Genomic DNA, 13982 nt, shown 5'->3' on the forward strand with positions numbered 1-13982 from the left:
AAAGACGCGTTCAAGAGAGGCATGGAAACTAGGTAATCAATGAGCTCATACTATTGGCATAGTCGTAGACTCCTCCATCTTGTGTACTGGCGGTCTAACACAGGCCGATTCATATCATCGTGAAGATTTCGCCGCAGTATCTCTCGACAACTTCCACGGAGTTTCCACGTACGGCCCTGGCCCTGGCTTCGTCTTCAGCCGTATCGAGTGGGTCAAAGGTGAGAAGATCGTCATCCGGATTACTTAGTCCACTGCATCAATTGAGTGTCAATATACAATCCTTGCCAGCCATCGTCTAGACCTTACCTGGCATCCCTTTGGTCATCAGGACGCTCTGGCTCACTGAATGCTTGTTACTCTGAGTATCGAAACCTAGAAGATAATGTGGACTTACTCCAGTGTCATTGAGATATCGGTGTCACTGATATGTCAGAAGCAAAATCGCAGCATAGGTCCGGAGAGGGGAACATACACTGGTCCTATTGTAGTAGATGACACGCTGCCGTGGTGAGGACTGCGTGGGCCTTCTTGGTTTTGCGTTGAGAGAAGCTGCTGCGTTGGCGGAGTAGCCTGATTATTCCCAGTAGAAGATGGCCTGACTCAACCTCGTCAATGTAGGTTCAAGTACAGCTTTCCGATATACTCACACTGCTGTGCCTGGATTGGGCTGGCCGTTGGTACTGGGTGCAGGCCTGTCCACCATCAGCTGCAATACCCCAGAAAAAAGTTTCAAACCTTACCTGTTTGGTAGTATAACGGTACGAACAGGACGATAGCCACCCTGAATCAGATAATCTTAGCAGTATTCTATTGCTAGCCGTTTTCAAGCTGACAGTAGGTACTTACTGCGTTCCTAACCTGAACACCACGACGGGCCTGATGTAGGCGACTGGACTGATATGGGCGACGGGACTGATGTCGGCGACCTACGCGAATTTGAGGTCCAAGCTGAGGTCGACGGCCCGTCTATTAACAAATAATTAGCCGGGTGCTATGCTGTTAATATTAGCCGGAGAGGATGCTTACAGGACGGTTGACTTGCGCTCTCTCACGCTCATTTCTCCTCATTCTCCGCCGCTGATTTCTCTGGCGCCGGGATACCAGACGTTGAATTGCCGTTTGGGTTTCATTGAACCTCAATCTTCCACCAGGTCGATGGGACACCATGAGAGCCTGTACGAATATTGGTGGCTGATCTATTCCTGGCCTGCTTAACGTACCAGTTCATAAAGCCCATGACACAAGGTCATATAAAAGCATTGACTGTCCGTGTGTCCGGTGCGCGAGCAGAAGTGGCAGTAACGGTTGCTCTAAGAATCTCGGTCAGCCTGAAGTCACTTCTACTCCATCGCTTGGAGACCAAGGTTGGGAGTTCCTCTCACTCGATCAGTAGGCATCGTCGTATCAGACACCAGTCCTGTAGAGCACGAGCTATGAAAGTCTAGAACGAGATGTGAAGACTGAGCCGAGAAAACTGAAGTTGGGACTGGATGAGAGATGGAATTAAGGTTATGCTTGATAAAAGACGGCAAAGGTAGAGAAGAATGAAAGCTAAGCTGATAAGACAGGAGCGAATGTTGTAGACAGAAATGGTAGGCACGCCGTCTCTTCAGTCCGGGAATCGGAAAACCAAAGTTTGATTGCAGGACAGGAAAGAAGCAGTCTTGAAGGTCCTTGCTGGATTTGCAGAGGATCTATACTACAATTACTGTCCGCGATAGTGGCAGTCAGCCCCTCAAGGCTTTTTTACCGATATGCAAATGACCCAGAAATAGTAAGAGTAAACAAGGATGTTCCCACAGCTCCATCCACATCCACAGGTTGGGTCACTGAGATGAATGTTCGATTCGAAGATAATACAAGTAAAGCGAAGTAGCTCTCTCTTGGGGAATATACTATAGAGGGGGGGTCAGCTCTGTTGCTATTTCTCCAGCAAGAAACAACTAATCATTCAACCTGGGCTCAGATTGACTTCATACTGCGGGTTCATTGTCGCAAAAGCAGCAAAGCCGTCTAAAGTTAAATCGTGTTAGCCATCAAGAAGTGTTGCAGCGGTTCATCTCACAACATGTGAATCGACCCCAGCTTTGGAGCGGACATTCTGCTCTAGACACTGATTTTATGATTGCCTTTATAGGCAGCAGGCTTCACTAAACCTGGGGAACCTGAACGGTAAATGCTCTTATAGTATCTCATTAGAAAGCAGTGACAGATTGTAAGGGTAGACACAACACGCTTCATCATTAATTTTGAGCGCACATAGAAATATACTGCAAAAGTCAAACGAAAGAAAAGTGCGAGGTGAACCAATTATTACATGAAGGTGACATGTCCCCGTGACGAACGTTTCAGCCTTGATCATGGTAGAGATGACATTAAACTCATAGTGCCTTGCATCCTCGTCTCAGATGAGAGTCGTGAATCCGGCAAGGAAAACACCCACAACTACAACCAGGCCGTATACCTGACCAAGATCAGTTGAAGGTCTAGCCGCTATCCCCTCGCCCGGGACTCCAGTGAACCGGGGCACGGAGGTTGTGGCTGAGGCACTAGTAGTAGTTGCCCCTGCGGTAGTGGTTATATTGACGCGCTTTGGATTTTGGGCACCACAGGGATGCTCAGTGCGGCAATCGGACTGGCATGTCGAGTTTCCATCGCACTTGTTGACACATTGATTATTCTCTTCGGTGCAGATGAAGTATGGAATCGTCTGAGAGTACTGAGAGGCGTTGGGGCTCAGGCCATTGCTGCAAGTACAGTCGTAGATAAGGGTTTTCTGTATACAACACTCAATGCATTAGTCAAGTTGAAATAAGTGACATAGGTTGATCATCTGCACTTACAGGGTTGCAGGTGTTTGCTGTGGGCGAGCCCGTCGTGTTTGGCAATTGAAGACAGAGTAGGGGACAGGAAGAAGTCTGAGATTCACACCATTGATCTATTGTTTCACAGTCAGATGGGATCTGGATACCCTTTTACCCTCCAGAGCGGAGCCATACCTCTGGTCTGGATCGGAACACTGTTTGGGTCAAGTGTGGAATTGGTTTGGCTGTGGGCAAGGCCGGCCACGGCAGCGAGGGCAAGCAGGGAACGCAGTAGAACCATGTCGAGTGGCGTAAAAGCGGTGGGTATAACGATGAAGTCAAGAGATAGATGAAGGGTTTTGGGACTGTGTTGATGCAAACCGTTAGTGCTGATCTCTGGGACTAATGGAGAAGAGGCATGGAGATATGCCAGACTTGCACGTACGTGTTTAAGCTGAGAAGCTAGAAGAGGAGTAAAGTTTTGGACAGGTCGTCGGCCAATATTAAGGGAACGGGTCTCTGCTGATATCAAGCGGAAGGGCCTCAAAGAGGAAGTCGGGAGAGCTTGCGGGGGTCCAGGAAGAGAAGCCAAAAGATGGGAAAGGAAGCCAAGAGGATGAGCAATAAATAGTGAAAGACTGGCGCTCAATGGCCGGTATATGTATTCACGCACACCGTACTACACTTGTCCGTTACGCGAGACGAGCGTGAGGTGGCGGCGCTATCAGTTCCTAAGCTCCAGACGGCTTGTGCTGGATTCAGCCATCAGGAGGGCCAGGCCGAGTGATGAAAGACCCAAGGGAGCAGCTAGGCTCCATCTTGTCATGGCTGGAGAGTGGAGGCATGCTAAGAAAGTTTGAGACTCCAGGTCTGGTTGACCGTATGATTATTACCCACCGAGGGAGGTTTTGGGTGGAAAGATACTATCCAAAACCGACCAGGCCAAGCCAAGAGGGATGAAGAGAGGCCGGAAGGGAGACCGGTCGATCCGGTGCTACTAGCCGATTGTAAATCCACCCACCCAGCTCGGCACGGCACTGTGGAGTGTGGAAGCCTGGAAGGAGATAGATAGATAGTACGGAGTACGGAGTAGATAGGATCAAGTTTCCTCCCTCTCTGGACCCTTCTCGGGTGAGTTGCGACATCACCCTAGTTTGCCAGGTAACATACCTACCCCTCTCCTCCGTGTTTGCTGCTATGTTTAGTACTGGCGATTCAGCGATTCAGCGATTCAACCATTGACTGACTGCAAGGCGACCGGGAAAATTTGCCAGTGCGCCTGACTTGTGCATGAGTGCCAGAGTGGAAAGCTGGCCACCCAGGTCTGATGATGGTGTGAGGATGTCTCAGAGGAAAGCAAGACGGCTGACAGGCGGCGGACAGGATCAAATCATCAACGAGTCGGCTGGCTGGGGGACACCCGCATGTCTCAGTTGAAGGACCCCGACTGGGGGATCCCCCCAATGTTGGTCACCTTGATTGGGCAAGGCCACTCTTGGCTTTTTCTAGCGCGGACCCTGGCCACTAGCAGTCTAGCCCGGTCCGGAACTGGTCCCGGAATGGTCCACCCAGCCATGAGCTAGCAGTCACTAGGTAATCCGGCCGGAGTTTCTTGCACTGCACAAAGGAAGCGACCTCCTTCGGTTTCGGACTCAATTTTGGTGCTATCTACCAAGAATGAAGGGATCCAGTCAGAACCAGCCGTATCTTTCTACTAGTCTCTACTCTCCAAAGTCTACCTCGTGGGGTCTATATTCACTGCTAGTAGGTATGGAGTACTCCATTCCCAACGGCCAACCGGCTGATAAGATGCCACTGCGGGCGATAAGCCGCACATGACTTGCTCTTTCTGGAAAGGCGTCGCTGTGATCCCGTGATCGCTGCTGGTCCCTTTCGGAACGACGGTCTTTGGCAATCATCAGCATCCGCGCCTGCCTGACGTCCACTGGTGTCGCGACTCGCGAATCCCTCCCCCTCTGAGACATTCTATCTTATCAAGAACCCCCTTCCCCTCCTTTTCGGGTCTCCGCTCCTCAAACTTCCGAATACCGCGCTGTACGTGGTCTAAATCGGGGCTGACACCCTGTGGCTTTGGAACGCAGTACACAGACCCCCTGCTGTACCAGAAGCCTCGCTAGTAATTCCCGTTAGTGACCTTACATCCGACCATCCCCCGCCACTGGTGTTCCCCCTTTAGGGTTGCATTCTGTTCCCTAACTATTATTAGTGACAGCCAGGCTCGCATTCTTCCGTTCATTGAATATCTAGATGGATGGAGCCAGCGAATGAGAACACTGGCTCGGTGCCTCGGCAGCAACCACGCCCATCTTCACCTTCCCAGCCCTCGACTCCTCCATCTGACACCATTAGCAATGCTACTATAGCGGCATCGCTCTCCAATGGGGTAGCTGTCAGCAATGGTCCAGTTCTTCCCCGGGCAGAAGACCTCTCGAATAAAGATCGTCCGGTCTCCGGCATAGTCCCCCCATACTGGAGTCACCACCGCAATGCATCCAGAGCTTCACACATCTCTATCGACCAGTCTCCGGGAATAACCCTTGAGGATCATACGGAGGATCCAGACTGTGAGACCAGTCGTGGCCTGTGGGCAAAAAGCGTTGCTGTCGATGACCATGTCGTCGTACGAGGGAAGACGGGTATAGGATCCTATGTGGTGTGGAATTGCAGAATTCAAACGCTTGATGTACGTCAATATCCTCTCGTAATGCTCCCTCGCCGTCTCCTTGTGGCCGTTTATCGTTTGTTGCCAGTAGCTCCAGGTGCTAATGAGTTCTAGGGCGGTCCTATCACTGTTCGCTTAAGGTATGCTTTGAAGACTCTCTTGATGGTTAGCCTTTTCTAACATCCCCCCCTCAGATATTCCGAGTTCGATGACTTGCGACAACGATTAGTCGCGTCCTTTCCACATGCGAAGAATGCCCTCCCTCCCCTTCCTCCCAAGAGCGTCATTTGTATGTCTGAGATAGCCCGCGCAAGACATGAATGCGACTGACGGATAGTCTACAGTCAAATTTCGCCCGTCTTTCCTCGAATCCCGCCGGGTCGGCTTGGAATATTTCTTGAAGTAAGCAGCCCCAGCATTATTGTGATTCAGATGCGCCTCGGCTGCTAACGTTTATCGGTACAGCTGTGTCCTCTTGAACCCTGAGTTTTCCAGCTCACCAATCGTCAAGGACTTTTTGTTCGGAAGATTGTGCTAACTGAGCACATTACTGAAATCGATATATAGCTGCACATACTTTAATAACGGAGTCGACGATGTTACGCCTGCCTCAGATTATTGCATTGGAGTGACCGAAGCAGCAGGGACAATAATTCCCTATATATGTAAGGTCAAGAATGACTAGACATAATATCGCGCGGCTAGTACAGCTCTTTGGCTACCTCATTGCGCTAATTATACACCATGTGGGGGATGGCATAATACTTCTTCGCTTACAGCTGAGACCCCTTCCTATACCCACCACTGAATTATTGGCCCCGAAGCTCCGCGGGGCCCAGGAACTACTAATTTTAATCTCGACGCATCATGTCCCTCGGGCACAAATATGGAACACAAATACTCCTCCCCCAGTATATCTGATATAGACAGGTTGCCTTCTGGCGGTACTGAGAACCAATCTCATTAACGCGTTAGCCACCTCATTACAGACATGCAATGCATGTGATTTCTCTCATGGCGCAACTTCACCATGCGCCGTATACTTAATTTAGCATAAAGGTTATGTATGCATGCACGGGAGCTTCTGCCTGATGCAGTATAGGAATCTGGATATCATAGCCTTGCTATATATATCCATAATTCAACGCATTGATACCATCAACTCAAAACAATCAATCCAACATCCAAATTTAGCTCTTTCCTACAACATCATCAACCACTACTGCCTGCGAGGCATTTTCCTCCCTTGCATTCTGCATCCGCCTTGAATACGTCTTCCCCGCCACAATCCACCAGATGAGCTCCAGGAGCAAGAACCCACCTACACAAACACATGTGTAATTCATGTTTGAAGCTAGGTCATCATCAGTCAACTTAAACTTTGATGTCCCCACCTAATACCCCACCTCATCCATTACACATATGCATAAACATAGATATAGACATCAATATAGACACAAGTAGTATATAAAAATAACTCACTGGTAACAGGCATAGCATACGGAAACGAGAAAAACACAATCGCGAACATCAACCACCAAACGGTGACGATGTTGACCGTCATTCCCGTCACAAATCCCAATGAAAAGGGACCCCGGTGCATGGTTTTCCGACGGAGCAGGACGTTCGTGAGGATTGGGATGAGGAAGGCGATGTTGTTGATTGTTCTGCCTTGGAAGACTATGGTTAGGAAACGGATAGTGTTGTTCAGGGGGGCTGATAGGTGCATACACTGCAGAACTCATCATCGAGTTAAATGCAGTGCTGGATCCAAGATAGATGCAGCCTAGGAGGGCGATAATGATGCCTATACAAAGTTGGGCGTTGATGGGGACTCCAAAGCGATTGTTGACTTTCGAGCAGCTCGATGTAGTTAGTAGACTGGATGTAGATAGGGTAATGTAAATTGTGTGGTGGCATACAATTTGGAGAAAGGGAGTCCGTCGTCTCTGGCAAAGGCCCAGAGCATTCGTCCGGTGCCTGTTAGATGGACCGTCGTCAATATGGAAGCGATTTGTCGTTGGGCTTTGAGGATACGATGAAGTAATACTCAGCTGTGAGCCTAGCAGGGATGGCCCTACTGCAACGCAGAGAAGGAATACGAGACCAAAAGCGCCGCCGCGGCTTTGGGTTACCTGGCGGAAAAGCTCTGCGATGGGCAGACCAGTTGGAGAGTTGGCGAGGCTTGAGTAGTCTTGGACGGAGAACATGAGGCTGAGAAGGAAGGAGAGTCCGGTGACGAAGGCAATAGCAAGGGTGCAAGCTAAGGTGAGGTGGATGTTGGTATAGTAGTTTCCGAGTGGATGGAATAGGTGGGCATACCAAGGGCTAAAGGGGCGTTTCGTCCTGGCTGGTTGCATATCTGAGTTAGCTGTTTTGGCTTTTACTGGGTAGTACTTACGTCTGGCATTTCCTCGGTGATGTGCTGTGGACTTGTATGAGTTGATAGCATCGTACATAAGGGCTGGGGATGCATACGGTGATCCCATCCAAGCCACCTAGAGAGTACAATGGGTTGACGAGGCCTGTGATGAAGCAGATGATATTATTCTTCCAGCCAGTCTCATTAATCCAGGTTTGAAACACGAAATTAGCGTCGTTATGCTTTGGGGCAGTCGCTGTGACAGTGACCAGGATAGAGAACCAGGCGAATTGGACATAGAACACTTTTCACTTATTGTGGTTAGTAAAAGTTCGAGTATCTCAGGGGCTCTCTGTATTGACTTGAGAACTTATTGATTGTGGGCATCCACTTGTTGCCAAACATGACGATTCCGCTGGATATAATGTTGAATCCTTGGTATGCGACAAAGGTCATCCAGGGCTGCACCACAAAGTTCGTGTATAGGGCAACTAGGGCCATAAAGCTCTGTGCAAAAATGAGGTTCGTGGATGCGGTCGTGAATATCCCTAGAGCGGTCAGCTTGTAGAAAATAGGATAATGCTGCCTGGGTTTATACAGCCAAACACCGCGCTCCAGCCAGTCGCAAAGCTCAACGAAGCACTGTAGCGTTTTGGAGCAATGACTGCAGACCAGTGATACATTCCACCCTCAACGGGGTATGCAGAGACGAGTTCCGCGAGAGATGTCCCTAAGAAGCATTGCAGTACGAAAACAAGGATAAAGCCGTAGATGACTGAAATTGTCAATCTCATGGTATTGGTATAGTATCACGGGTATTTGGGGAGATTCGTACGGGCACCGGGTCCGCCAGCGCTGATGGAAGTGATCAGACCGAGACCGAGTCCTGTTAGGGATTTTGTTAGGCTGCTGTAGGAAGCATATGAGGGGCTGGAAGGCTGTAGCGGTACGCAACTCACCAGTCCAGGAGACAGTGCAATTTGCAGCCATGCCGATCAAACCCCATACTGAAAAGTGACGTTTCAACTCTTGCTTGTGGCCTATTGAACCGTCATTTAACGCTCGTATATGGGTAAGCGTTGAAGCATCCTGATTATGAGTCTTACCCATCTGCGCCAGACGCAGCTCATCTGCATTGTGAACATGAACAGTCCCAGATCCATTGTCGTCAAAAGGATGAGTCACAGACATGGTAAGATCCTTGAAATTAGCCATTTGGTCATACACAGTAGACTGTGCAGTATATAATACTAAGAGCACCGAGCTCTAGGAGGCCTCATCATGGTCTTGAAAGGCTAGATGTATAAGACTCTAGCATGGCCGCATTGCTGGCAATACTAGACACTTGTGGGACATCTCCCACTGACCAAATGGGAAAGCCGAAAATGGTCAGTGAAATCATGGTCATCAATGGGAATCGAGGCCGTGAAAAGGAATCACTTGGTGCAACGGTGGGATGGCAGCGGGAAATCTGGTGACACAACATCAATTTCACCTTTTCCTTTCCCCAGTCGTTCTCATTTGACAACTACATCCTGGTATCCATCGCTAGAGCATTGCAGCGAAAGGCATACTTCGCGCATAGATTAAATCATCCTTATCAAGACAAGATACACTATGAAAGGCAACGCTCTGTCCCCCCAAAACGGCGCTACTTGCAGCCGGCATCACCTCACTAGTTAGTGGCCATCTATCAACCAACAAAGCTTCACCATCCCATTACTAAGCCAGGCAGCTAACTACCTAGTCACTTAACTAGTGAGCTGGCATAATCTGACTCATCACTAGCTCAGGGTTTGAATCCTTGTTGCTGCAGGTGCGCATTAGTGACCGTCTAGAATGGAAGTCAAGAGACAAAGGTTATATTCTCCGAGATCCCGCACGGGATGTCGAACCTGCCGGACGAGGCGGATCAAATGTGACGAGAGTCCAGGATCGTGCAAGAACTGTACCTCCACCGGAAGGACCTGCGATGGATACGACTTCACTCGACTCCCTAGAGTCGGGCGCCTGCGCAACTCCCCGGAGTTCCAGCTTCGGGTCAATCTCCCCGGGATGAGTACTGACGAGCGTCGGTGCTTTACATACTTCCAAACCCACACGGTACCTAGAATGGTGGGCTTTTACGACTCGGAGCTTTGGCAGCGACTGGTCCTCCAGATGTGCCAAGCGGAGACTGCAGTGTGTCATGCAGTCGTCGCTCTCGGTGCCTTGCACGAAGACTCGGAAGCGCGGGGAATGCCGCTGCAAAAGGTCGATCTAGGTCATAATAACCACCACCGCTTCGCCCTCGAGCAGTACAGCAAAGCCATTGCTGCCCTGCAGAGGCGCCTGCAGTCGAACGATCCCCAGGCGCGCTTAGCCGTGCTGATGTGTTGTGTGACCTTCATCTTCTTCGAGTACCTCCAAGGAAATCGCGGGAAGGCCTTCGCTCATCTCCAGAACGGGCTCCATGTGTTGGCGAACCACAAGGGAGAAGAGGCACGAGCCATTGTTATGTCCAAGGTTCTCCGCCAGGAAGTCAACGGGTCTACGACGGAAAAAGCTCTGCTGAGAACATTCGCCCAGCTGGACGCCCAGTCAGTGCACTTCAGAGTCTCCGGATCCGTCACCACGCTGGGCGCGCAAAACGGATATCTAGCTGCTGATATACTCGACCAGGAGTTCTCATTCAACAGTCTGGAGGACGTAAAAGACAGTCTGGACCCATTCGGAAGCGTCGTCTTTCGCTTTCGAACCACCTGCCGACCACTCTTAAGGGACCCCATGACCGACATCTTCCAACTCTCCATCCAACACCAAAAGATTCGAACCCAACTGATGAAGCACATTTCCGCCTTCGAAGCCTTCATCTCACGCTTTACATCCAAAGTCACACCAAAAGAAGCCCGTAGCATCGACATGACAAGACTACACCATCTCATCCTAATGGTCGACCTGGAAACCATGCTCAGCCTATCCGAGCTCGTATATGATTACTACCTACCACAATTCCAAACCTTCGTGAACCTCTGCGATCGAATCATGAGCAGCATGAGGGCCGAGTACGGCAAGGACCTTTCCAAAATGGTGACCGACATGGGCGTGATCGCACCATTGGGTTGGACAAGTCTCCGATGTCGAGATCTCCCCACTCGCCAACGAGCATTAAGTCTTCTTGACTCCTGGCCCCATTGCGAAGGTCCGTACGACTCTCGGTTCTTTGCCAGTCTAGCCCGCCAGGTCGTCGCAATTGAGACCGAAGGCGAAGTAGACGGTTTTGTTCCGGAATATGCTCGCGTACGAAACATTTCGCTGGAGATGTTAGGCGATGGGCGGCATGCGGTGCTCTGCTATACGTTGTCGGATCCGGAAGGGGGCGAACTTGATGATGTACATCGACGGCCGTTTCTTTTTCAGTGAGGGTGAAATTATCGTCAACTAGTGAACGTTTGGTCTAAGGGCCTTGGTCGTAGAGTACCTAGAGTGGCACATACCCCAATCAGATATCCTGTGTAGTAAGCCAATAAATAGATCGGGCACCAAGCATCAAAGGCAATAAATGGTTTGCGCCTGGTGACTCAATGCACCTTGCAATGGAGAGAAAGCGCCAGGATTTGATTAGATCGGTATGTTAATTAATCTAAGCTCCACTTTACGAGATTGATAAGGGGTTTGATTCAGATCCAGTGGGGACAGTAGAGTTGTTTGTCTGCCTGGGTTAAACTCAAAGCATTGGTCTCGACTTTTAACTCCTTACTAGGAGCAGCTGTCAGCATCCTTCATGCTGGTGCCCCCGCCGTACATTCAAGCGGGGTTTTCACGTCTGGTCTAAAAGGTATTAGCGGCATGCCTTGCAGCCGGCGTCTATGTAGAAAATGAAATGGGAATTGTACAGGAACTCTATCATTCATTAAGTACTAGTACACTGTCTATCGTTGAACTATATATACCGGAAAAGCTTGACCATGGACGAATCGTCAGCGTCAGCGTCATCCATCCACTCGAGTCGTAAGTTCATCAGCCTGTGTGCGGGTGGCGTAATCCAAGGGGACATTAAAATCGTAGATATAGGAAGACATATACGTCGCCAAGAAAACCGGCAAGGGAGAAAAACAATGTCACAGCCCGGGTCTTGGCATCATCGAAAAGTCCTCAAGTCCAGTTGCGCGGACTGGGCTCCGCAGCAGATGCTGGGAGGGGTTGATAGGACAACATACTTATTAAATCACAAGCATTATGCAAGGTGGCTCTGTTCAGCTGCCATGAACACCTGAAATCACGTGGGAATCGAGATTAATGACTCTTGATGCCCCCTTTGCTGGGGTCCGCGAGAGGGCTGAGAACATTAGGCTGGGTCTCGCCAAACTCACGAAAGGCACGATCTCTTGCGATCGACTTATCACGACGGATCGTCAAGCAGTTGATCCCCAAGAAAGTGGTGATTCTGTTGATCACTAGGAATGCCCAGTGCATGTATGCAACAAAGGCAAGGAAAAGGTAGACACGCAGATAGAGGAGCTCCACCCATGAGCTTACCATGGGGAATCCCAGGCGGGGAAGGTTGGCTAGGATGGCGCCGCCAATGAGCGGGAACTGCAACACGGTCCAGTATGGGAAGGGCTGCTTCAGCAAATGAGCGAGAATGATCTTGGTAGTCATGCGCCCAAAGACAAACGACATAGTCCAGCAGTACAGAACCAGTCGGTTCTGAGACAGGAGGGTCGAGTATGGAGAAAACAGCCAAGCAATATTGCAGCCAGTGAAGACAATCATTGGGACCCATTCCTTGAAGATGGGGGTGATCGGGAGATTCTGCTTTTTGCGAGCAGCAACGACGTTCAAGACACAACCCGGCAGGTGTCCAAGGAAGAAAGACAAGAGGAGAATCGGAACCCAGAGGTCCTTGACAGAGTTGTTCCCGAAGATCTGCGGGTAGTTCAGGAACTCGACGATCGGTCGGGTCCAGATCTGAGGGCCATAGATGCCAGAAGCAATCATGATTGCGATCGCGATCAGAAGGCCTTCCGTAGGGCCGTTGAAGTAGCCCAGGTAGAGCGTGTGTGTATGGTAGGTTTCCCAGGTCGAAAAGTACATTGCGAGGCATGGGACAAGGGCAGTGTAGGCTCCCAGCTGAGAAGAACCAAAGCCCATGGCGGCGGTCTCGAGAAGACTAGCGAGGGTGCAGTTCAAAGAATCGATTCCATGGCTATGGAGCGTTAGCGTCTTTCCCACTCTGTCGTTCCATGGTCACCTACTCGAAAAGCTCCCCCAACCCGCTGGAGGTGCCTGTTCTGCGCGCCTGCTTTCCATCGACGTTGTCTAGCGTGGAATACCTTGGGAGTGGTTAGTAGTGCTTTACTACACCAGCTGGCCATGCACTTACATCCACATGCCAAGGGCAAAACTATAGTATAGCCAGGAGGGGCCCTACAAGCACGATCTGTTAGCCTTGCTGGAACATCGACGGGGCTTTTGCGGGGTTGTCGTACCGGTCCCACCAGATCGGGCATGTATACTTCGATGAGCATCACGTTGCCGACAATGAACAAAAACCCCAGGAGAGTGACCATGTTGGGGGCCAGCCAAAGCGGCAATATCTCGACGAAGGCATTCCACTAACCCGTCCATGTCAGCATCGGGGGGTATATAGATCGGATCAAGGCGGCAGTACGTAGTGCCTTAGAATATAGTTCGAGATATAGGACTTGTCGACACTCGAGTATTTGTAGCTCTTGAGGGGCAACAGGATGTCGTCGGAAAGCGAGTCCTGGATCGCTATACAACGCGCGACGTCGATTAGCTCTACAGTTACGTCTTGGTTCTTGGTGCAGCAGGGCATTACGAACCTTGGATCCTCCTGAATATTAAGCTCATCTTGAATTCGAAGGTACTCCAGGAATGTTCCACAGAATGATTATTGGGGATGGAGTCAAACGTGGCTCATCGCGCGGTATGCGACTAATAGAGGGACGAGACGGGGAGGGAAAAGAACCAATGGGCCGTCAATAGATGACGTGAACAGTCTCTTGCGGCTGGACGGCGGGCAAATACAGACGGGGGAATGCGGCAAGGCTGGGAGGGGGTGTGGGAGGTGATGCCAGGGGAAGGGGAATGAATCCACGACTAAAAAAAGTAAAAAAGGGTCGAACCA

General features: G+C 50.2%; 6 protein-coding genes across 6 annotated transcripts; 2 read left to right on the top strand and 4 right to left on the bottom strand.

Annotated features, from left to right (window-relative positions):
* Window positions 1-109: 109 nt before the first annotated feature.
* On the bottom strand, window positions 110-1397 carry BO94DRAFT_590017 (uncharacterized protein; the record flags this gene model as incomplete). Its single annotated transcript, XM_025615989.1, has 10 exons — window positions 110-251; window positions 307-342; window positions 395-421; window positions 473-595; window positions 648-692; window positions 741-781; window positions 847-966; window positions 1027-1173; window positions 1221-1310; window positions 1383-1397. 10 exons carry the CDS (start codon window positions 1395-1397, stop codon window positions 110-112), a joined length of 786 nt encoding a protein of 261 aa, XP_025462797.1.
* A 1007-nt stretch (window positions 1398-2404) lies between these two features.
* Window positions 2405-2957, bottom strand: BO94DRAFT_476884 (uncharacterized protein; the record flags this gene model as incomplete). The annotated part of the gene is made up of 2 exons (XM_025608620.1): window positions 2405-2776; window positions 2844-2957. Coding segments are annotated over 2 exons (486 nt in total), but the record flags the coding sequence as incomplete, so codon positions are not given.
* Window positions 2958-5076: 2119 nt separating this feature from the next.
* Window positions 5077-6025, top strand: BO94DRAFT_560384 (uncharacterized protein; the record flags this gene model as incomplete). The annotated part of the gene is made up of 5 exons (XM_025614148.1): window positions 5077-5508; window positions 5602-5627; window positions 5682-5776; window positions 5832-5889; window positions 5953-6025. The coding sequence occupies 5 exons, from the start codon at window positions 5077-5079 to the stop codon at window positions 6023-6025; spliced, it is 684 nt and encodes a 227-aa protein (XP_025462799.1).
* Window positions 6026-6677: 652 nt separating this feature from the next.
* On the bottom strand, window positions 6678-9440 carry BO94DRAFT_501896 (putative choline transporter Hnm1; the record flags this gene model as incomplete). The annotated part of the gene is made up of 13 exons (XM_025609443.1): window positions 8956-9440; window positions 8809-8889; window positions 8685-8735; window positions 8448-8624; window positions 8212-8397; window positions 7966-8153; window positions 7889-7912; window positions 7810-7837; window positions 7538-7750; window positions 7410-7467; window positions 7219-7350; window positions 6970-7154; window positions 6678-6841 (listed from the first exon to the last, which is right to left on the bottom strand). The coding sequence occupies exons 1-13, from the start codon at window positions 9062-9064 to the stop codon at window positions 6678-6680; spliced, it is 1596 nt and encodes a 531-aa protein (XP_025462800.1). The 5' UTR covers window positions 9065-9440.
* Window positions 9433-11483, top strand: BO94DRAFT_526300 (Zn(II)2Cys6 transcription factor). Its single transcript, XM_025610347.1, has 2 exons — window positions 9433-9527; window positions 9609-11483. The coding sequence occupies exon 2, from the start codon at window positions 9689-9691 to the stop codon at window positions 11249-11251; it is 1563 nt and encodes a 520-aa protein (XP_025462801.1). The 5' UTR covers window positions 9433-9527; window positions 9609-9688; the 3' UTR covers window positions 11252-11483.
* A 240-nt stretch (window positions 11484-11723) lies between these two features.
* BO94DRAFT_539578 (sn-1,2-diacylglycerol cholinephosphotransferase) lies at window positions 11724-13974 on the bottom strand. Its single transcript, XM_025612727.1, has 6 exons — window positions 13678-13974; window positions 13503-13606; window positions 13321-13446; window positions 13215-13258; window positions 13087-13164; window positions 11724-13037 (listed from the first exon to the last, which is right to left on the bottom strand). The coding sequence occupies exons 1-6, from the start codon at window positions 13703-13705 to the stop codon at window positions 12125-12127; spliced, it is 1293 nt and encodes a 430-aa protein (XP_025462802.1). The 5' UTR covers window positions 13706-13974; the 3' UTR covers window positions 11724-12124.
* Window positions 13975-13982: the final 8 nt, after the last annotated feature.

The sequence above is a fragment of the Aspergillus sclerotioniger genome (genome assembly GCF_003184525.1).
Source record: "Aspergillus sclerotioniger CBS 115572 chromosome Unknown BO94scaffold_37, whole genome shotgun sequence".
Lineage (NCBI taxonomy): Eukaryota > Fungi > Ascomycota > Eurotiomycetes > Eurotiales > Aspergillaceae > Aspergillus > Aspergillus sclerotioniger.